This window comes from Phalacrocorax carbo, chromosome 2 (assembly GCF_963921805.1).
Source record: "Phalacrocorax carbo chromosome 2, bPhaCar2.1, whole genome shotgun sequence".
Classification (NCBI taxonomy): domain Eukaryota; kingdom Metazoa; phylum Chordata; class Aves; order Suliformes; family Phalacrocoracidae; genus Phalacrocorax; species Phalacrocorax carbo.
In genome coordinates, this window is record NC_087514.1 from 115737935 (window position 1) to 115760677 (window position 22743).

At 40.3% G+C, this 22743-nt stretch overlaps 1 protein-coding gene across 5 annotated transcripts in view; it reads right to left on the reverse strand.

Annotated features, from left to right (window-relative positions):
• ELMO1 (engulfment and cell motility 1) overlaps positions 1-22743 on the reverse strand; it is a 314254-nt gene that overhangs the window by 230700 nt on the left and 60811 nt on the right. For all 5 annotated transcript variants that reach the window (XM_064443946.1, XM_064443945.1, XM_064443950.1 and 2 more), the window contains 3 exons: positions 20552-20592; positions 19339-19411; positions 6440-6490 (listed from right to left, as the gene is read on the reverse strand). In XM_064443946.1, coding sequence (XP_064300016.1) covers positions 6440-6490; positions 19339-19411; positions 20552-20592 — 165 coding nt within the window. The remainder of the gene's footprint in view (positions 1-6439; positions 6491-19338; positions 19412-20551; positions 20593-22743) is intronic.

The following is a 22743-nucleotide window of genomic DNA, read 5'->3' on the forward strand; positions in this document are numbered from 1 at the left end:
TTGTTGCCATAGCACTCAAACGTGCTTATGGAATGTACAGCTCACTTATGACTGCATTAAAAAATGAAACCCAGATGAAATATGCTCTGAGTGCTTACCAGGGAACTATTTTAATGATTTATAATCCATCAGTGGATGGACAGAGAGCACAGCTCATTAAAGCAACAGTAGAGCTAGCTGCCATGTTTCTGCTCTTATTGAAATATCATTCAGGTAAGAATAAATAAATATATAAAATCTGACCAACTGAGAACCGTTATGAGGGAATTAACAGAAACACGGCTGTTCAAGTAAAAGAAAGACAGCATTAACTGCTCTCCTGTTTAGAAAAGAAGGAAGACAGGAAGCTTGTAAAAGGTGTGCCGTTGAAGCCCCAGCATTTCAAAAGACCATCAAGAGGCATAAGCTGCATGTCTAGTCTTAAATGATATGCTCCAAGGACAGCCAGAAAGGTTGCCCTTAGGGAGTAGCTGTGCTTAAAAGGAGCTGCTTGATGAGATTGTCGGCTTAAAAAGAAAACTCATGACCTAAATCCAAGACGTGACTTGCTTAGAGCCTCAAATAGCCACGTGGAAGTTAGGAATCCCAAGATCATCCTAACAAGGGATTCTACTGATCAAATTATCACTTCTTTGCCACCAAATACTTTGTGCAAACTTTGAAAGCAACTTAATACCCAGACATACACAGGGTTTCTGTACAGAATACAAAATACAGTGAGTCAGGGCAGGAAGGAAGACAAAGATTCCAAATGCAGCCAGTATCAAACGTTAATGTGCTATGGAAGAAATTTGGACCACTGATTTAAATTGCTGTTTTGCCATTATGTAATCAGTTCTCTTCACCCTTTACAAAAAGCAAATAAAATAACGTACTAGTATTTTTGGTCTTCCCTGTAAATAAATTAGTCACGTTATTCAACTTTTTACTAGAAAAAGGGCATACAGGCCATCAGTAACTACCAAATGCAGTTTTGTACTAACCAAACAGGTGCATTTCTGTGGTCTAATTTAAATCACTCAGTGTTGAAATACCACAGTGGTTTAAAAGGCTGCCTTTTCCTGGCTTGTTACTGCCACTTCACCTACAACTGCATATACGTCAGGAAGCAATGGAGGAGTGGATGTGTTACATAATCATCATTATACACAAACGAGATCCAGCAGACCCAGCAAGGCTGACTGGCGTCTGATGCCAGGTAAGCAGTGGGATTACATTTTAATTAGTAAAGACATTAAATGTTAACATTTTTACGTTAATACTCAAGCACAATTTCTACATCTAAAGCCCTGTACAAATGTAATACACAGAGCAGTCCTACACTATCACTATACACAATCAAGGAAGCAGAAACAGAGGAACAAGGAAATGGTCATGTCTAGAGTTGCATACCAAATCAATGATAAAAGCATTGCAGATGCATAGCCATATGTACTATGTAAATATGCCTAGGATAAATTTATGCAATCAGTAGCCACTTATGAATGTTTGAGAAGCACTTTTTCCTCTTGCTGCACTTGAAACAATCCTTTTTGCTTACTATTCAAAATACGCCTTTGGAAACCTGAAAACATGAGATTAAACCTTTATCTTTTATAAAAAGGCGAACGCCAACTCCATTTCCCAAATCTTCACCTTGTACTGCGAGCAGACAAACATAAAAGTGGCTCATCAACTTCCATGGTCAATGCTCCTAGTATAGGGTTCAGTAATAACTAATTCACCATTACATGATAAACAATCACAATTATGGGCTAGACCTGCAAATATTTATGCATTTACTGAACCTCAAGAACATTAAGTCAATTGAACACGTAGTAAAGCAATTGTAGGTCAAAGATTAAAGACCAGATCCCCAAGCTTTTACTCAAAGGTAGAGGATTCAGATGCCTAAGTAGAAATAGGTGTAAAAAACTCTACACTTCCTTGTCTATGTAGATCACACATAAATAAGAAAACCCCACATTGCTCACATCTGTAAGAGCATTCAGGGAAAACACTATGACAACTATTAATGAATGCCACTATTTACATGATTGCTCATGCTAGAAATGCTAATACAGCTGCCTACAAAGGACTTATAGGTTTGAGAACTCAACCGATCTCCAACCAAAGGATCAAAGAAAAACACAGGACAAAAGCAAATGATCAGGCACCATAAATACCACATTAGCAAAGGCTGCCCATTGACTCAACGTTTAAGGTATAGAGTTCGTGAGCAAGCCATGTTTTTTAAGTGCCCAAGAAGCTACTTTCAAATAAACAGCGAGTGCTTAAATAATCAGTTCTGTTTGAAAACCATTAAATTATTAAAAAAAAAAAAGAGGATAGTACCTTCAGTTTAATTTTCCCAGTATTTTAGCGTCCTTTCAAAATGATTAGTCATATGAATGAGGATTTGCAGGATCCAATCAAAGGAATCCTGCAGTTGTACACACTAAAAGGTTGGACTCCACTTGCTGCACTGCAGGACACAACTGTCCTTTCGGAGCAGTCTCGCACTCGGGAGCAATTACAGCTCATTTATTTATACACCTACCCACCATTCACTGGAATATGGGTATCAGAAAACAGACAATGGCAATCTGGCATTTCAACTGTTACATATGTTCAAATACAAAGAAATGTTGCATAAGAAACTTTTGATGAGTCCCTTCAGAAACGCAAAAGGACAAAGGGGGAAAACAGGTCACAGAAAACTGCAAAACCACACAATAGCACAAAGAATTTTTAAGAAAGATGATAGGATAGGTTAAAAATAAATAAGAAAGATGATATAGGAACAAAGATAATATGAGAGAAATTCAATCTGTACTCAAGTTACCTAGGAAACAGAGTGTCTGTGTGGCGAGTGGTTTATAGAGGAAAAAAAAATAGCATTGTTTAGAAAAAACAGCCTTTCAGAGAATCGCACAAACTTAGCAAACAGACCTACAGAAACAAAGAGGCAGTTCATATTCCCACGAGGCCTAACAACTGGTGTTTGCAAAGTTTTAACTCAAAGGAGTTTAAAATAGACACGTTGTAAATCTCTGAAGGCAAGCATTTATAATGGATTTAGCAGCGCACCATAACTACAGTTTTGCCCTTGCAATATTCACAGTGACTTTCAGAAAAAGGTCCCTATGTATACACACAAAATAACCTAAATTTGAAATTAAAAAGGAGAAAGTATTTAACATTTAGATTTGGGGAGTTAGATTTCAAATCTTAATTTCACAAAAGCCAACCCAAAAATGCTGATGTGCTACTTCTAAACAAAACTACCTTTTTTTCCCCTCCTCCTTTTAATCCTTAATAGTACCTGCTCTGGGTGCATAAGCAATGCACAATTTGAGGCTAATGACAACAGAACTCAAAAAGATTGTATCTCATCCTTCTCACTCAGTTTTCAATGACTCATGACATGCAACTGTGAATGGGTATAACCAGACTCCTGGCTGTCATGGTAATAAGTTGCATGAAAATTAAGAACTGGAAAATAATGTTAAGTCCATGCAGCCTTCAGAACTGGTCAAAACAATTCCTCTAAACTCTTCAAGGAAAAAAGTTTCCTCAAAAGGCTTGTGAAGTTCAGGACATTTCCCCCCCACCCCATATTAGCGAGGAAGTAGGCAGCTCAAGCCTCTCTGGAACTACATGGACACATCCCAGACACTGGATAATCTGTATGTGGCTCCTCTTAATTTCTCTCAGTCTTCCTCTCCTTTTCTAATTCCTCCACCTCTTCAAAAAGCATTTTTGGTATTATTTTCATTTTCTGGGGGAAAGGGGAAATAGTTTCAGCTTTATACTGATGTAGGATAGAGGGAAAAAAAGGGGGGAATTTTTTTCAGACTCACAATATTTTCACAGAATGAGAAAAACATTTCCCACCCAGCTCTAGCAGCCAGGAAAGCACCTTTCCCCTTTTGCTGGAGTATATCATGGAGCCTGTTCTTCACATTATCTCCTCCAACCACTGTTGCTCTTATATAGAATTTCAGAGGGAAAACAGAACCAGATGGCCTGTTAGCTTTTCAGGGTAAATGACAAGCATTGTGTGGGTCACCAGTCTAAAAACCACAGCTTAGAACCCTTTAATCTATCTATTTTAGGTACCTCTATGATGACCACTTTGACAGTACCTTAAAAGCAAAGATACTGTTGTAGGGTGGGAACATGCAGAACTTCATTTTATGTCTATTTAAAGAATAGAAATACTCTGTAATCTGACAAAAAACAATCCAGTCCTTTGAAACCTCCTTCCAAGCTACCTCTCTGATTCTGGGGAAAAGTTAACAAAAACTTTTTTAAAAGTCAGAAAATTTGAAAATAAGCACTGGTTCAGGGATAAATACCAATACTGAAGACTAGAAAACAGACTGGCCTTCTGTCTTATAACGGGATGGCTGAATCACTAATAACTGCAGGCCAGTGCCAGAGTGGTGCGTAACTTGGTAGGTAACAGGTATTATCTCTCGGTATCCTAAGGACCCCTGTCTTGGCTGACTGACCCTAAGGCAAATCACCAAAGAAACAGAATAGGCCGAAGAGAGTCTAATGCAAAGCCCCACCTTCCTGCCCATAGGTATTAGCAGAAAGTGTTATAAATCCAAAATTTGTCTTTCATGTCTGAAGGTCATGTTTCCAATTGCACAGGTGATCATGAAGACAGACAGCCAGCCATTTCCACAGATCAGTCACAGCACAGCCTCTCTTCAGTTTTGCATGGTGCAACTGGTTGTGGATTTTGAAACAGAGAAGCATTCCATGAGTCATCCCATGCTGTCACTCCATCTTGTGGTTACACAAAAAAATGATGCACTGTGTTTGGACCATGTTCGTTCTTGATGAACCACAGATGTTGTTTTGATTTCATGAGATCCCAAGTCTGGGTAGTAGAAAGCCCTTTTTCAGTGGAGTCGGGATTTGTTCTTAAGAAGTCCCAAAGGTTAGGAGAAGCTGATGCTGGGCCCGCCTGTTTCTGAGGAAGTTCCACCAAATGGGCCTTACTCCACCAAGCAAGCGGTTTCCCCATGTACAAGGCTGTTCTGGTGACATACAGCAAGAGACTCTGGAGTCACACGGACTCTGACAGAGCCATGGTCTTAAACTGTTGTTTATTCTTATGACTGTAAAGCTCTGTATATAATGACTCCTGAAAAAGATGATGAAGGCTAATGGAAATCTCTTGTCTTTGCCCAGCTGGCTGCTGCTTCAAGTGCTTTCTGTTAAGAATCAACACTCCTGTAGTTTAATATTGTGGTCACTTATTAAAAAACTTGAGGCATGTATATACTTCCATACTGACTTCTTCAATTTCCACTTATATGCAAATGTGCATACAAATTCAGTCACCTCCTAAGTCCAATATAAGCCATCAGCAGGTTAAGCAGGCCGGGGAGGAGTGGAAACGCACATTAGGCCTGTAGAACTTGGGAAGTTAGTAACCATACACTTCTCTGTTTCTTTATTTTGAGCCTAGGCCCTACTAGCTGAAAAGTGATTAATCAAAAAACATATCTATAACCTCTGCATGGCTTCTAGAAAGAAGTTTTCACATGTTATGGCAGTAACTGACCACAGCCTTAACAAGTTCAACAGAAGCCAAAAGTTAAACCACCACAGCTCCATCTCGCCTGTCCAAATGAGCTGCAGTACAGGGTGGCAGAGTTTGGTCATAAGAATGCTTTGAATCTGCAGAAGCTAGAACACACCATAAAGAGGTAAACCATTTTAATGGCACACTACATTTGTCAGTGAGGAAATGGGATTGCTGCTGCCTTAGACATACATCTTCTGGGATTAATAGTGGCTTTCAGCATGTGGCAACAGTACTGCTCAACTCAGCAGGAAAACAGGCCATTATAAGGCAACCAGCAACTCTGCCATGCTTTTTGAGGAGCTGGCAAGGAGGTGGTGTTGAAAAAAAAAAAAAAAAAAAAACAAAACACAAAACACCCCAAAACAAAACCAGTAAAATCTCAACATTACAGCTGCTCTCTCAATAGAAACCCAGAGAACAGGAAACCTCTGACCTGAGCTGCCCAGCACAGCTCTATACGATTCAAATGCCAGCCTTTTCTCTTGGTTCTGAGCTTGAGGCTGAGAAGGAGCACTTGAGTGAGGCTGCAATCCCAGCAGGGAAGCAGAGGTATCTTGGACATGAAAGCTGTTCCCAGTGGGAGAGAAGTGAGAGACAAAAAACATCCAGTTGTGCCAACCCTATCACCAAATGTCAGAGATACCACCCCTGCCCCCATAACTCAAAAAAAAACAACCAAAAAAACCCAAAGAGAACACCACATACACCACATCTTGTGACCACACCATCATCCTCCTTTGCAAGGGGATTGTGGGATACAGTGAAAGCTTAAACACACATACATCAGTTCACAATGATTTACTAATCAAATATTCACTTTTAAGGGAGAGAATAACAGTAACAATAACTCACTGGAGATGTTGTTAATCGAAGGATCGCTCCATTTTTTATTTCATTACGATTCTGAAAGAGAAAAATCCAAAAGGTTTTCAGACTCACACAAAAACATGAAACATGCATTGAGCAGAATGCCACACTAAACCAGCAACAGTACTTTCCCGTCTGCATGCAAAAACATCCCTCTTTCATAGGCCAGCTAACACCTATACGGTATTTTCCCCACTGAGGCATACTAACATTCGCTTCAAGAAATAGGTGGCTGTTCACATGATATTTACAAATCTGAACCCTATCAAGAATGACTTAATGTTTTTCAAAGTTTAGCTTCCACTGGCAACTTCTAAATATTTCTTTGAAATATACTGTCCATGGTGTCTGGCTCGGGTATTGCACTACATAGTTGAGGAGTTTGTAAGTTTGCTGAACCCTGTCATTAAACATCTGCAGGATTTAAAATTTATCCCACTGGCTCTCCATTTTCTATAACAAGAACATGCTGACTTAAACCACTAGAACCAACCCGCTGAGCTCTGCCACGACGACTTTGCTTTCTCCCTCAAAGTAAAAAAAGCATCACTGTTAGTGGTAAGTGAAGTTCAAACATGCCATAAGTCATTCTCCTTACTCAGCTGGCAGAAAGAGGTGGCATTAAACATTTTCTTTTGGTTAAGCTCACATAACATGTTCAATTAAACTAAAGCTATGGGTGGATGAAAAACCTGCCATGGCGTAAGCTATCGTGCACGCTTACAGTATCCTCGCAACTTTGTGGTCAGCGCCCAAGTGCACGGTCTTCCCCTGTGGTAAGTTCAGGGTAGCCTTCCCCTCTCTCCACAAGCCACCTCCTGTTCACCACAGGTTAAGAGAATACAACACCTAGCATGATGAACATACTAACAGGCACTGACTGTGCACAGCGCAATGCACAGTCACAACTTCATTCATGGTTCAATAGCTTGTTCATCAGCCATTACCCTAATTCATCAATGGAATCAGAGGAATCCCTAAGAGTTTGAGAGATAAGAGCTAATTTTGTTCCAAAGACCACATTGGAGGCTTTCTGCAGACTGGTGTTTAGCAAAAAAAAAAAAAAAAAAAAAAAAAGAAGTTATTTTTCTTCTCGGGCAATTTTTCCCAAATTCATTTCATCCTTCTTTCTCCCATTCTGATACATCTCAAATCTAAAATGCTAAAAACAGGATAAATCTTGCCTGAAACCAGGTCAAGCAGTCCCAGAATGAAACTCTAGTACATTGTCTCTTTCTTGGTACCCAGTCCTCTGTAGGATTGGTTCTAGCTATATGCAAGATCATCCTCCACCCACCAACATTTCTTCACTCTAACTGAAATAATTGAAGTGCCAGACAACACAGGGGGTACAAGGGAGAGGTTTTTTTACAGCATCTTTGCTTACACGTGCATTTAACTCATCTCAGCCTTTAGCAGTCTCCTATCAGCACAGCCCCAGGGAGGCCAGCCAGGCTATACTTGAGAGGGGTACAAAAGGGGGTGAACAGCTAAGGTACAGGGTGGCTTCTCACAGCACTGACGAAGTGCCAGATTTTCTCCTCTAGTAGTAAATTAGCACCAGACCCAGCTACCTCTCATCGTGTCTAAGGAATCTGTATGAAGTCGCAATAGTGCATTTCTGTGATTTAATTTAAATCAGTGTTGAAATAAACTCACTTTGCAAACAGTTGCAGTGGCTTAAAGTGTTACCACCTCCTGGATTTGTAGAACTGAATAAAAGTAATTGAGTTAGGACAGACAGTCAACATAAGCTGAATCTACCTCCATCAACAGCTTTGGCTAAGGCACTGGACCTCAGCTGCATTAGGCCAGAATACGTGCACGCACACATACCCACAGGGTTCCATCAGCCTTACTTGGGAGGTAGCAAATCCCATTATGCAACAATATTAAAAACAGTTAGGGAATCACACAACACTTAAACAACTTAAACTGTACCAATCACATTCAGAAGTGAAAGTTCACTGATATCCTTATGAAAATATTGGAGCTAAGTGAATAGACTGTTCTTAAACATAAGTAAGAGCACCCACACAGGCTTATTTTTTTCAGCAGCATAACCAAGTTCAAAGTTTCTCATGTTTCCTGCTCTAATTAACACGAACTACCAAATCAGATATACAAATTAGTCTGTGGTTTAACCAAATCAGATGTACAAATTAGTCTGTGGTTTAACAAGTCAAGTCACTTCATCTGGGCCACAATAGGCATCTCTGCAAACACTCTTAGCCCATTGGAAATATGAGGTACCAGGCTTTGTGTGAGAAGGCTACACTATGGTCTCAGAAGGTCCAAGGAGTCTGCTGAACAGCAGGGTACTACTGCAAGGCGGGGCACCTCCCTCATCACCCTTCTGCCTGTGCCCTCCCTTTTCTACCTCACATCAGCTCCGACACTGGACAGACCCGTTTGAGGGGTCAATTGCACAATCTCACTAACCTGGCAGAAAGCAGCCCTGGCAGGAAAGATTGGAGAGTCTTCTCTCAGTTTAATAAACAGAAACAAGCTCTGCCTTGGTTGAGTACCAGTGCTTACCCAGAGAAGATTGTGGAACCACATCTTTGGGAGCAGGGAAGGGGTGGGAGGAAAGAGAACAGGGGAAGCATGAGGAGGAATTATACCTTCCATTTCTGGGAGCAGCAAGCTGTCAACCACAGCGCGAATTACATTATTTCGCAGTTGCTTCAGACTGAAACAACGCTCCACAGTTTGTTCAATTACAGTAGTTTTATCACAAGCTGAAACTCTAACCCATAAAATGTTGGGCTTAACCTGATATACTCTCTACAGTGTCATGCATGCAGGTTAAAAAATAAACCTCTTAATTACATAAGTACACTTACAGATTGCATAGATTGAATCCAGAACCAATCCAGCAAGTTAAAAATATCTTGTTAAAAAATACACTATTTCTCTGTAGTCAGAGGAATTTAAAAACAAGTGGAAAAAGGAAAGCCAATAACCTGGTTGAAGTTCAGATACCACATATGGATAAACAAGAGAAATACTGTTCTCCAGAGTGACCACATGTCAGCAGGTTTTATATAAAATAGCAGAGGAAAAAGAACACAGAGAGTACATAACAGCATCGCTGGAAGTTTTGTTTGGGGTCTTTCTGCTTATTTATCAAGTCAAGTCTGAAACACCAAAGCTTTCAGACTCAAAGCTGCGATGCCTGTCAGAGCCCTGAGCACATGAAGCACAAAGACCTTTCTCTCATCATGCCAGGCTCCGAGCAAAGTGCATAAGTCTGCCCTATGCTGTAAATTCAATCACTGCTATCAGAGATAGAGAGCTCATCTTTAACTTCTGATGTAGACAAAGGCTTAAGGAAAACTACCCATGCCTTCTCCCTGAAAATATTCAAAGCATCAAGTCTCTAATACAGCAGGCTAGCCAAAACTGGAAAAGGGTTAGCTGTTCCCCAATCAAAAATCCAATTTTGTTTATCCATTCTAAATAATGAGTTAAGCACCTACCAAGAAACAGCGTGTAAGTGTACAATTAAGCCAAGAGGATTTCCTACATTAACTGTGTGATGCAGTAGTCAGCATGCCAGTTAATGTCAACTGCAACATTTACACAGTTAATCTGCTTAGTATTAGGGACAGCATCCTATGGATTTCTTTTCCGGGATAACAGAACATCATTCCAACACAGCGGCCTGGCTTCGGCAGTCATACTCATAAGCACCACTGCTATACAGGACAGGATGCACCCACCACCAAACCTCTTCCAAGACATTTCTGATGTGTTACTCAAGCGTACACCAGGTTTTTAGGTATTACTGATGCTGTTGATCTGTATTAGGGAAGCTTATTCCTGAGCAGAGAGGGAAAATGCCCCTAAAAAAACCTCAGAAACAATTAAACAGATTTGTTATAAATGTTACCTAGGACTAAGACAGCAGTTATATTACGGATACAAGTAAGCCCCATTTGCAATATTGTATCTAACAAGAGTCTCCACTCACTAGATTATTTTATTCTAATTGACTAGGTAGTATTTCCAAGCATCACACTGCTGCACAATTTCCAAGCTGAGCTTTCAATCAGACAAACAAGTACTATAATGAAAAAACATAAACAACAAAACACAGCAGGAAGTAGTGGATACCTGGACAGTTCACCTTGTGTTCACATCTTAGGGCCCTCTGACTTCCAACTCCACCAGTTGGAGCAACATGAACCTACCTCACCTGCCACCAGATTCCATTCCTTCTCAAAGCTCTGCCTTTACTATGCCATAGGCTACTTTGCCCAAAGCACATGCAGGAGGCTTGCATCGACTTGCATCTAAAAAACAGAGTCCACCAAGCCACGAAGAGGGATGAAGCTATTCGAGTTTGCTTTCAAAAAATCCTATAAAAACAGTCAAGCCATTTATTCAGAGCTTTGCTGGAGACACACTTCAGAAAACGTGTCGAGCAAAATTAAAGTTTATTTTGCCATGTATTTGTCTTATTTTAATCACCTGTTATACCCAGCGAAATGCCTCAAGATTCAGCTCACTGTAACTGGCTGCAATGGAATGTTTTCTTAACGTATTTGGGGAAGACCTAGAAGCATTGGTTCCCATGGTTATAGCTCGCTCAGCACTCTCTAACCTTGACCAAACAGCTTCCTTCAGACTTCTCTAACTGGGTTAAAGAATAACAGCTAAGAAATCTAAAATTCTTCATGTGGTTATATCCTTAAGTTCTTCCATATTTCCATATTACTATTATTTTATTACACCTTCCTCCAATAAAAAATTAGAGCTATGAAATAGACTAAGTTAGTGACTCCATAACATTTTCACATGGATGAGTTTGGGCAAATACTAAATAAGCACAAAACGAGACATAATAGAGTTAATTTCTAGGTCAACAACCCAGGAAAGAGAAGCAAATTCCTTGTGGGCAGCTCTTCCTTAAAGCCCTGATTTGATGTGCTACAGCAGCCAGTAAACATCGGACAACATCAGAAGTGGTAATGTGAACGAGGCAGAGGGCATCATTTTGCCACCACACAAGAACTTCATGCGCTCATAATGCAGGGCACTGTGTGCAGTTCTGATTTTGACGTCGTAGGGAGGACACAGTCGCATCACAGAAAAGGCATCGAAAGGCAAGTGAAATGCTCAGCTGGATTGAGCGGCTGCCTCACGAGGTAATGTCCCTCCTCAGTTTGGAGGGACAAAGGCCAGGGGAGGAAAAGTAGTTGACAAGCTGAATGCAGAACTGTTGTTATCAAATTCTGCAGTACGAGAACTAGGAGGAAACTTGATGAAAGTAGTAAGGGATCAATTTAAAGCAGATGAAAATGTACCTCTTCATTCAGCAGGCAGTGAATTTTGAGCTTGCTGTCACAAGAGGTTGTGAAAGCAGGCAGTATCAGCAGGTTCAAGATGAGATGAAAGAATTTCATGGCCCAAATATGGATACTACATGTAGACTAAGTGTAGATGTAGCCTCCAACACCTGTAGTACAACAAATGCGAATGCTGAAGAAGCAGAAAGGGAGTGAAAGACATTATCAGATCACAACCCTGAATGCTACTGTCACAGCTGGAGATAGGCTATGACATTAGATATAACATTGGGCTGACTTGGTAAAATTTCATAAGTTCCATTTTAGTCACCAAAAACTTTAGTAAGATGAGAGTTAAGAGATATAGGTAATTATCTACATTGTAGTATTTGGCATGACAGGACTGTATTGTTTTAGAAGAAATACTGAGGCAATTAATATTGTTATAAAATAACTTTTCTAGGAAGCTGCTGGAAACAGGGAGAATGCCCTCTCGTTTTTCACGTTAAAATTTGGTGATAGCATTTTCCTTAAAAAATTAAGCATCGGTAGTTTGGCTGAAGTTTCTAAAAAACTGTTTATCTACCCCTGTTCAAGGATTACAGAAGCTAGTAAATAAACCAAGTAACATCTGTGGTGCAGTTTCAGGGTATACCTAATCCAGTACAACTCTGCAGCCCATTGGAGGCACAATTTTGCACACCCTTCTAACACGTGGGCTCCCAACACTTTCCTTACATCAGATCTACCAATGTGCAGCAGCAGAGTCAGCCACCTAATCTTAAAAAAAGTTACCTCTTCCTCTCCCCTTCATTCATAAAGGAGGGGAGAAGAAAAAAATCCAGAGTCTTCTAGTTTTCTTCTGTCAGATCCATGAGTTGAAGCAACTCACCTTCTAGCAGTACAGTCACTAGGATGCTAGAGAAGTGAAGGGAATGAAGCAATGGAGGGGAAAAAGCAAGCTCAACTACCTTTTTCTCCAGCAACCCACAGTTATGCCAGCTTGAATGCCACTGAAACCACACCCTAAGAAAAAGTCCCTTCTTTGCATGATTTACTGTTCTACAGATGAAGTGATCTAGAAGGACACTATCATCATGTGCTACTAGCTCTGCAGAACAGCAGTGGTATTACGCTGTGGGCAGACATCCTTCTGACACATTAAAAGAAGTTACCCATAAGTTATTTTTAACCCGCATCAGTTCCCCAATTCAAGCAACCACATAGACAGTTGTACCAATAACACGGAAGGGGTGGGCAAATAACAAGCAGCCTCATCATCCTCTGATAAGGTGGAACATAAAAGCTGCACCCTGCAAAATAAACATCAGGAAATTACAGACTTAGCTGGACTCATACTATTGTTGGTGAGATAGTGTGGGGAAACCAGAACAGGGAACTGGTATGGACACAAAAAAAACACAAACCCAAACAAAGATTGACAAATTGAAGTTAGTCCTTCAATGCAGTTCACCTAACACATTCACATGCAGCAACACTGAGGGGTCAGTACAAGGCAGTGGCTCCTTAAGCAAATGCTGCTACTAGGAGAAAAAGCTGAAGACCCGAGCCAAGACTATGGTTCACAGTCACTTTTGCCAAATCAAAGCGCAGCTTGCTACCAGAAAGCAGAGTCTTGCTTTCAGTCTCTTATGCATTCCTACTACTGTTCTTAAGTGGCATAAACAGTTGTATAACTACTGGATGAGTCAACAAGGGAAGTAAACCAGCTGACAATTTTATCATTTTGGGTTTTGCCCAGTTTGTAAGGGAAAAGACAGGAAATAAGCACCATAGTATAAGCAGGAGAGAGGGCCAGCTCATTTTGCAAGCACCACATTCGGGACCACACTGAGACTTGTTCAAGGGGAAGCCTGCAGGTGCTTGTGTTTCTCTAACGTGCACATGCTACTCCTACTCCCTTGGCTGAGCCCTTCCTCTCAGACGCAGAGAGGCTGTAGGTAGAACATCCTTTCCCCAGCTGTGATTACAGTCAGAATTTGCCAAGTTCATTCCACCATTCCATCAGCCTAAGCCAGTCCCACAAGCAACTGAGGGATATAACAGCTCACAGCCGTTAAAAAGAAAAGTTTCACTCCTCTTCCTACCCTTCCTTTATCTTCTTCCTTCTCTGCAGCACATTCCCAGATACGATTCAAGGGTCCTGCCTCACCCATAGATCAGATCAGGCATACTTTTTAGTACACAAATTTAATGAATTAAAGTGGCACAAAATGATCCCCCCTTGCCACCACCTCCAAAAAACTGGGGGGGGCAAGGGGGAAGGGGGAGGGAAATGCTGTAGCCTGCAGAAACAAAGTGGCAGAATCTCATGGGGAAGGAAGAAGAAATCAAAACTGTTCCCTTTCAGGAATGAGCTGTGATGTCTGTTCACCATACCTTGTAAAACCACCGACCTATCTAAATAGATTGTTCTTTAAGCATGATGATGATTTAAAGAGCATTTTTCTGTCAGCCAGATCTTAAACTGAACGGTTTGATATCAGCTGAACCCAAACGGCTGCACTGTGCCTGTGGTATACCATACCTATTTTCAAGTGCTACAAGAGAAAGACAAACCTTTTCAGAGCCTTTCCTCTCTAATGGTTACTTGTGAGGCAAAATTACAAACTAAATGCAAGAAAATATGTATATTAAAAAAAAAAAAAAAAAGCCACTTGATCCATCTCATCAGCCTTAATGTGGAACTAAGGAACTCAATTCATCCCAAATATTTAAAGAGGAGGCAGGCAGAAGGATTAAGCTGTTCATGCTGGAGCCAGACAGTATAACAGATTGTCAGGACAGAATTATTTTATTTGGAAATTTTAGCATAAACGTGAAGTCCCACAAAGTTAGTCCTAAAAACTAGGACTAATTTTTGCTAAGAGAGGGATGACCGCTGTTCTTGAAATCAGCCTGAACGAAGCAGGACTGAAAGTGATTTAGAGCACAGATACTCAAGTTTTACTTCTGCTCACTGGAGAACTATACTAGTGTCCACTAGTTTTTACTGGAGTCCACAGGGCTGTATGACCAGCATCCATAAAGCAGGCAGGAGCACAGCCATTCTGACTCCATGCACTGCCTGTATTGTCAGGAATTTCTGCAGGGCTGTGCAGATGCCCCAAAATAGTAAGAAATTTAGAATATTAGAGAAATATCACATGCCCTGTTGGTGGAAAAGGATAAGTCAGGCGTAGTTTGGTCCAGGTCAAATCTGAATTGGGATCTGCCATTTATGTAGCATTATTGTCAAGAGTAATGCAAAATGGCAAATGAGAGGAACAGATCAATTAATACATTCCTCTATTCCCCAGCCTTCATGCTACTTCTCGTTATCAGTTGCTTATGAAGTACCAGGGTCCTTCAGTGACTCAGAAACCTTCATTATTAGGAATGTTTACTTCCAACTCACTGAAGTTCAATTACTCAGTGAAAACACATTAATACTAAAAACGTAAAAGAAAAAACCTCCAAAAAGCCCCAACCCTACAAGTGGCTCATTTCTTGTCCTGTCATTTGCATACACTCCCACATCGGGAGCCTGTAATAGCATGGTGGAATTTCACATGAATATACAATTACAGGTTGTATTCAGCAAAAAATAGGTCACAAGCAAAAGCACCTTTGAGAAGGAACAATCACCAGGGACTCTACCCAGGTTCCCAGCTCAGAAAAAGCAGGGGGTAGAAAGATGCCCCACCTGCAACCACAGCAAAGAGCTGAGTAAGGTGGGGGCAGCCCCCTTTGCAAAACAGCACAAAGTGTCTTGAAATTAGTGGAGGGAACTCAGTGTCTGCCCTCCTCCACTACATGCAGTAACACATAAGAATGAAAGGGAAATGTGGGAGTTGGGAATGAAGGAGAAAAAACACAGGGAGTCTTCACGGGCATCAGATGTGGGAAAAAAAAATAACATGATGAAATTGTGACTGAATAAAAATGGACTGCAATCAAACAGATGAATGAAATGTCCTTCCATTTAAAAGATAACATAAGAAATGGTACCAGTATCGTCACTGTGTGCTGAACACAGCTCAGAGCGGCTCACAAAGTCCCTCAGCAAGAATGAGCTAGCCTTTATCCCTGATAGTTGCTCTAGTGCAGGATTAAGAGCCACCACATTCTGCCTCCAGCGGTGAAGCCAGCTTGAATACTGTTCTCCCCCAGCCCCATACTCCTCCAAGGTCCACTTGCTGATAAAAGCTGTGGTTTATCACACCTTCAGATGTGACAAAACAACACTGTAATCTGAACAGCTACAAAGATCTATCTCCTTCACCACCTTTTTGGTTTTAGAGACCAAGTTTGGGCTAATAATGATCCCTCCCAGACCCAGAACCCAGGGTGGGCAGTGCAGGCACACAAATGGATCTAGATTAGCCAGACCTCGTCTGCAAGGCCAAGGGTGAGCAGCGATAAGGGACCAGGCATCCCCACCAACGTGCTGCAGGAGTCGCTCGGATGTCTGTCCCTGGATTCCTAGTACTGCCAGCAGAGGAACGCAGTGGACAGATATCCGAGCTGTGGTTTTCAGTTCAGGAACACACATAGCACACAATTATACTGCCATTTTCTACTCTTCATATAGCATTTTCTGTTCTACACCTGAGATCATCCAGGCTACAGTGTTCCTGAGTTATTCCACCTGATGTACACAAGCATCTATTCAGGTACAACCTGAACAGATTGAAGCAAAGGTGACTTTTTCATTCTCTGTTATATAGTATCTAGCACAATGAGATCCTGATTCAGAAGTCAGGCTTTTAGATGTTTGACCTACCAAAGAAATGCCCCTCCAGGAGAAGTAAGGCCTTTTAAAAAAAGACACACCTATTAATATAATTGAAAAACAAATACATTGTTATCAAAACACCAGCTAGGCTTCAGCTTAGGCACTATGCCTGCTTGGTTTTCTTGTTCCCATAACCTCTTTTTTTATTTATCCCATTTTATTAAAAAAGTACTAATACATAATTAATAATTTCCACTGCACCCCAGAGGCAGCAGTCCAAACTGCATCTGCTGTGATAAGCCCTATCTCCAGTAGGAACCCGGACTGACTCAAGATTGGTTAAGACCGCCCTTACACTGTCTGAAGGAGTTATTGCTAGTCCTGTAGAGGCATTTTTCCAAATAATACAGCCAAAAGTAAGAGACAGAACTGCTTGGGCGTTGTTTTTATTTATGTACAGTATAAATCAGGAAATATAGGTCAGCTACAAAAGATAAAGTGTTCTGCATATGACAACCAAAACACAGATGCACTGTTTGCCACTGGGAAACAAAAATATAATTGTAAGCCATGCATTGACAGTCCCACATTTGTAACATTTTCACTTCAAAGTTTCTTCTTACTTTGTACAAGGATGCATTAATTGTTTTTATGTCTGGTAAGTTTAAGCATGGTGGTATTTTCAAAAGGCATCTCTACCTGGAAGGCCATTAATCAGCTGTCACCCAGGCTCTGCAGAAAAATGACCCATACCCATATGTTTTCTGCATATGTAGAGACATACAATTCATCTTTGAGAGCAGTGAAAAATATTTACTTATTAGAAGCTGTCACTGTTGCAAAATAGATTTGCTAGTAAGAGCAGGAAGAGGCACATTAAAGCAATGTGGGCTTTAACAATTAGTGTTGTAGCTTCATTGAAGTGTATGTGTGTCCTCATGCCCAGTGTTTTTCATGTTTTAATTCAGAAAGCAACCATATCTTACCACACACAAATGAGGGGAAGTATATAGAAGGGGTGATGGCCTATATAAGCCTTTCTTTATAGCCACCATCCAATAAGCAGTGATAAACAGTGAACACTAATAAAAGTCGCAGACATCTGAGTAATACTGGTGGCATTTAGAGCTCTCCTCTCTTATTTATGTGACTCAGAGTCAGACACTCTGCATATTTTCAGTAGGGAATAAACAAACTCAAAGTCCTCTCTGCAGTACAATCCCAAATGTTCTAGAAGACCATAATTTTCCATCCTTATTGAAAGTTAAAGGCAGCCAGACGCCATCAGAATTCATTTTATGCGGAACAAAAAACATTTCTCCTCCAAAGCTGCAGGATCCTACAAAGGTGGAGGCAAAGCCTGGAAGATTCCTCCCATTGTATTAGGACAAATTCCTTCAACAAGCCTGAGTATTCACTCAATCCTGGCTTCTTAGAAATATTCACTGTACAATCAGAGTTTAAATGCCAACGGGCAAGTTCAGTTGTGTCTGGCTTATTGGAAAATGTTGTGTCACAATTCAGGGCAATTAACAAAACAGTCTCACTATTTAATTTGGGTACAAGCAAAACAGAGCAGCCAATAATTACTTCAACAGTTTTCCTCATGGTGGCCTTTGAATTGTCTGTCAAGTGCAACTTGACAAGAAAGGAGAAAAAACACACAAGCAAAAAAGGGGTGATCCAAAACAAACTGTGACACACTGAGAAGGCTTTTTGGGGTAACAAACAGTTAAATGAAAAACTGAAACTGGTCTGCTAAAAAAAAAGCAGCACTATCCTATTAGCAACTGCTCTGCTGTCTTGCTAAATTTAGTCTAAATGTTTCACTGCACTTAAGTTCCCCTTATTTCTTAGGTGGGGGTAAATTACAGCGAGAAAAGTTAGTTCATGTCTCAGCTGTATTTAGCAGATCCTAAACAACTGTAAAATGGAAAACAAAACCAAAAGACCCTTCCATTTAAGAGTAAGCCAAACTAAACTGAGAACAAGGTAAGCAAGAAATGTCTATGCCGCTAACCTCAGGTCTATAGCTCAAAATCCACTGAGGTTAGGGAATCCGCATGTGGACTTCACTATTCAAAACCTGCTGCTCTTTTCCCATTGCTTAGAAATTGTACCTCTGCAGCACTAATGCACACACTCTTCCAAAGAAATTAATTTTCTCATAATTTCAGTAATTTCAGCAATTCTATCAGCAATGCTAGGAATGAATGTACTACTTGATCTCATTCAGATGAGCATGCCCCATTTATTTAGACTAGACATTCCATTTTTATTACAGCTACAGCCGTTTCATTACTCTGTGCTGAAATCATTGCATCACTTTATGAATCACCTTTTGCCACGCTACCTGGGGACCAAAAAAATAAGCCAGGGTAACATACAGAACTGGAAAAGGACAAGACGGCAGGCAGGAAGGAGTATCAAGTATTGCAGAGTCACTGAAACTTATTTCTACCTGATCAGACAAAGAGGGAAGTGACATGCACACAAGGTAGTCTCAGACTTCAAACAGCCCTTCATGTTTTACATGTTTATCTCAATTTCCCGTACACCACTTGTCAGCAGAATACTAAACATGCGCAAATACCAAAGCTGAAGGGCTCAGCACTGAAGTCTGATCGAACTCAACAGATGTATGCCACCGCACATTCAAACTCCCATCTGCCTTTCTGAACAGAAGAAATCAGTGCAAAATCATTAAATCAGGTGTCTCAGTACCTACACCCTCTCATTGGCATCACATTACAGAAAATACTCTATGTTTTTATAAATTTTAATTTAAAATATATTACGGTGGCAAACATTTTGATAGGCTATGCAAGAACTGTGTTCAGTGATTTACCTACCTTCTCTGTGATGTAGAAATTAGAACTATCAGCATGCTGCAGTGCAAATTGATCATGATTTGCAAGAGACCACCTTAGAAATACAAAAATAAATTAATTACAAAATGAAATCTTAAAAACTCAGAAAGTACCCTCTACATAACTTTATTACGATCAAACAAGTGCCTGTCATTCCCATGTATTTCTCATATTTATCCATAGCCTTCAACAATGAGTTCCAAAGTTAAAAGCATGCTTACAAAGGGAAAACTTCAGTACAAATATATCCTATAAATGAGATTTTCCCTTTGCATAACTGAAACAAAGCCCTATACTTGACCATGGATGAGAAATAAATTACATAACAAATACCTTCCAAGGCAAAGATAAGAAGGGGGGGTGGAGCGGGGAGAGAGAAAGAAGAGAAACTACTTTGTCACTACTGTGACACTTCAGTGCTCCAAAAGTAAGTTGATAATGATCTGATATTCATTCCAGATCTATAAAAAACAGCAAGCGTAATTTTTCTTGCAGTGAGCAAGATCACTATATCACTAAAACATACCAAAAAAAAAATTACAGTAGCAGGATTTTGTGCTAGCTTATACAATACCCAACACATACAGTATTAAGTTGATGTATTACATTATGCATAAAATACCCCCTTTCTAACTCAGCAGCAATTTGATTAATATAAACTTACTTCTTCTGTGTGGTAGCACTTGCTTAAAAGAAAGCATTTCTTTCCCCGAATGCTAACATACTTAACCTAAAGGAAGAAATTTCTCTTAGCCAATTATTAGTTCATATTGCAGGACTTGTGATTAACTTTTCGGTTTCATGTGAGCAGTCACATCAACTGGGCCAGCTTACAGTAGCCACTAGATGCAGCCCTTGAAAATCAAAGCCACAGTCAGTGCTACAGTTCCTTAACCTATGAACTGCAGGGACCAAAAGCATAAAATAAGTGGGTGAAATGCCTTGCTGAGCAGAAAGGCAACAAACAGTCTAAATGAGAGCCATCCACATGATGGAGATGCTTTGTTAGGAACCTCATCTTGCAAGTAATTGATCCAAAATACACTGCAAGTTAAAAATCTGAACATAAAACAACTACAAGATTTAAGAAACTCATGACTCCTCATACAGGGTATATCTAGATTTTCTTCAGAAAAGAATTATCTCCTGGTCAGTTTAATAACTCAAAAAGTATGTACTATATGGCAGAACTTACCCATCACAGACTTCTTTTATTATTGAGGACAGTGGCTTTTTCTGGTTAAGGAAAAAAGAAAGAAAAACAATGTCACTGAATTGAAACAGCCCTAAGCTCTTAAAATATGATTCCAAAACCACTAACTGCAAAGAACAAAACAAGTTAGTAGTATTTCGTTTTTTATTTAATAAAGTCTTATAGGACACAAAAGCTTTCTGCTGTTTTGGTCTGAAAATCTATAAAGACAGCAATTCTACACATACGCATTATGACATTATCAGTCCTTTTTTTCAACATTAACCCATATGGTATCAACTCAGCTTCTCAACTGAGAAATCAAATGGTCTTTTGTGTACACTACATATCATTACCCAACAGAAGCAGAAGATTCAGATATCAACAAGAGCTTTTTCCAGGAATGACATATGAAGCAAGAAGATATCAAGTATTTTTAAACATTCTTTTGTCCCTTTCAGATATGGTCATATGATGACAGTAATCCTCTCTCCTAAGTACACATATGCAGGTTCCCCTCTGATAAAATGCCAGCTGGAAGGTGTTGATGTTCCCAGATGTATCAGTTCTGCTTTATTCTCTACATCTGCGAGCACAAGCATTTGGACTGACTGAAAACAACTCTGTTGCTTTGGGTCCCAAAATAGAAGAAACAGTCTAGTCTGGTGATGTTGCAATGCTCTGAACACTGTTATAAACAGAAGGTGCACAGGCAAGTGTTTTCAGAAGATTGCTGGCTAAAAGAAAACACATCTTTATAACCCAAAGCATAGATGAAGTTACATGGCAAAAAGAAACAGACCAAATTTCGCTTTTGGGTTACTAGTGAGCCTTTTTTCGCCAATACTGGGTGACCTCACAATGTCACACAGATTTTTTGCTCCATGAAAATTCCCCAAATCACATAAATAGCATAGGATCTTCCTCTCCACTTCCTTCCAATAATCACATTCGCTGAATTCTTAAAGAGCAAACAAAACAAACAAAAACCAAAAACCCCACCATACAACCACCCATAAACCAACACTGCTGCCAAAAGAAGTAGTCTAGCTTTAATGTTTATGGAAAACTGATTAGTCTAAAAATTAACTCCGTAGCAGCGTACATGATGGAAGGGAGAATTATTTTTCTCTTGGATTTGTTTTCTGAACTGCATCACTGCATAGACAGAAAACGAGAGACGGGAATCCCTATCAGGCCAGATTCAGAAAGTATTTGTTATTTCAACAGCCAAGTCAACCAAGCCAGTTTATAAACAGAGAAAAGTGTAAGACACAATCATTTTAATCAAACATGAATGAAAGCATCTGCTGAAAGGATCCTGTTCCCCACTGCCATACACTCTCAATCCTTGCTTTCCATCCTGCCATTACTATTTTCACACGAACACCCAGATGAGCCACATCAGGGAACTTGATCAAACTAAAAATTGTCCCAGTAAAAAGGAAAGAAATGGTTTTCATCTGGATCACCTCATCTGACTCGCTATGTTCCTAAATGACCAGCAAATACTGGCACATGGGCGAAAAGGCAAGAAGTGTGAAACTGCTCCTTCTGCAGCAGGCAACACGTCTTTTTTCTCCACAGCAGCTTTTCTCCATTGTGCTGGCTCAGCTTTTTGCACAGCCACCGCCAGGCTTTGAAGCAGATCAGGCAGATGACATGAGGGAGAAAAGGAGTGTTTTCTTCCCCGCAATTTTTTAGCTTGATCGGTTCCTCAGTCTGGATTACTGTGTCATTTATGTGTTGCTGCTTTGACCTGCTGTCCTCCTCCCTGAGGGGTTTTGTAGCTTCTGCAATCCTGTGAAAGCAATCTCTGCTTCCAACTGCTCTCTTCCCTCTATCCTTAAAAAAAAAATAAAAACAACCACCCCTATTTTTTGGGAGGGATGGAGGGAAGAGGGAGGAACCAGGTTTGTCCAGAGCAGGATTATGCCAGTTTGCTGTCCAGCCACACGTGTCCCATCCTGTGGGTAAGCTGCTGCTAAGTGGAGAGTAAAGCTCTGCACGCTGCCTCCCCTTCTCTCCTCAGGATGCTCCTGTATTTCCCTATTTTGACAAAATTTCTATTGATACCAGCTAACAGATTGAATACAACGGAGAAAAAGGAGTAACTGCATCTCCTCCCATTTCTCGTAAGAGCTATAGCTTCCCATTGGAAACTATGACAAAAAGACACTTCAACAACCCAACTT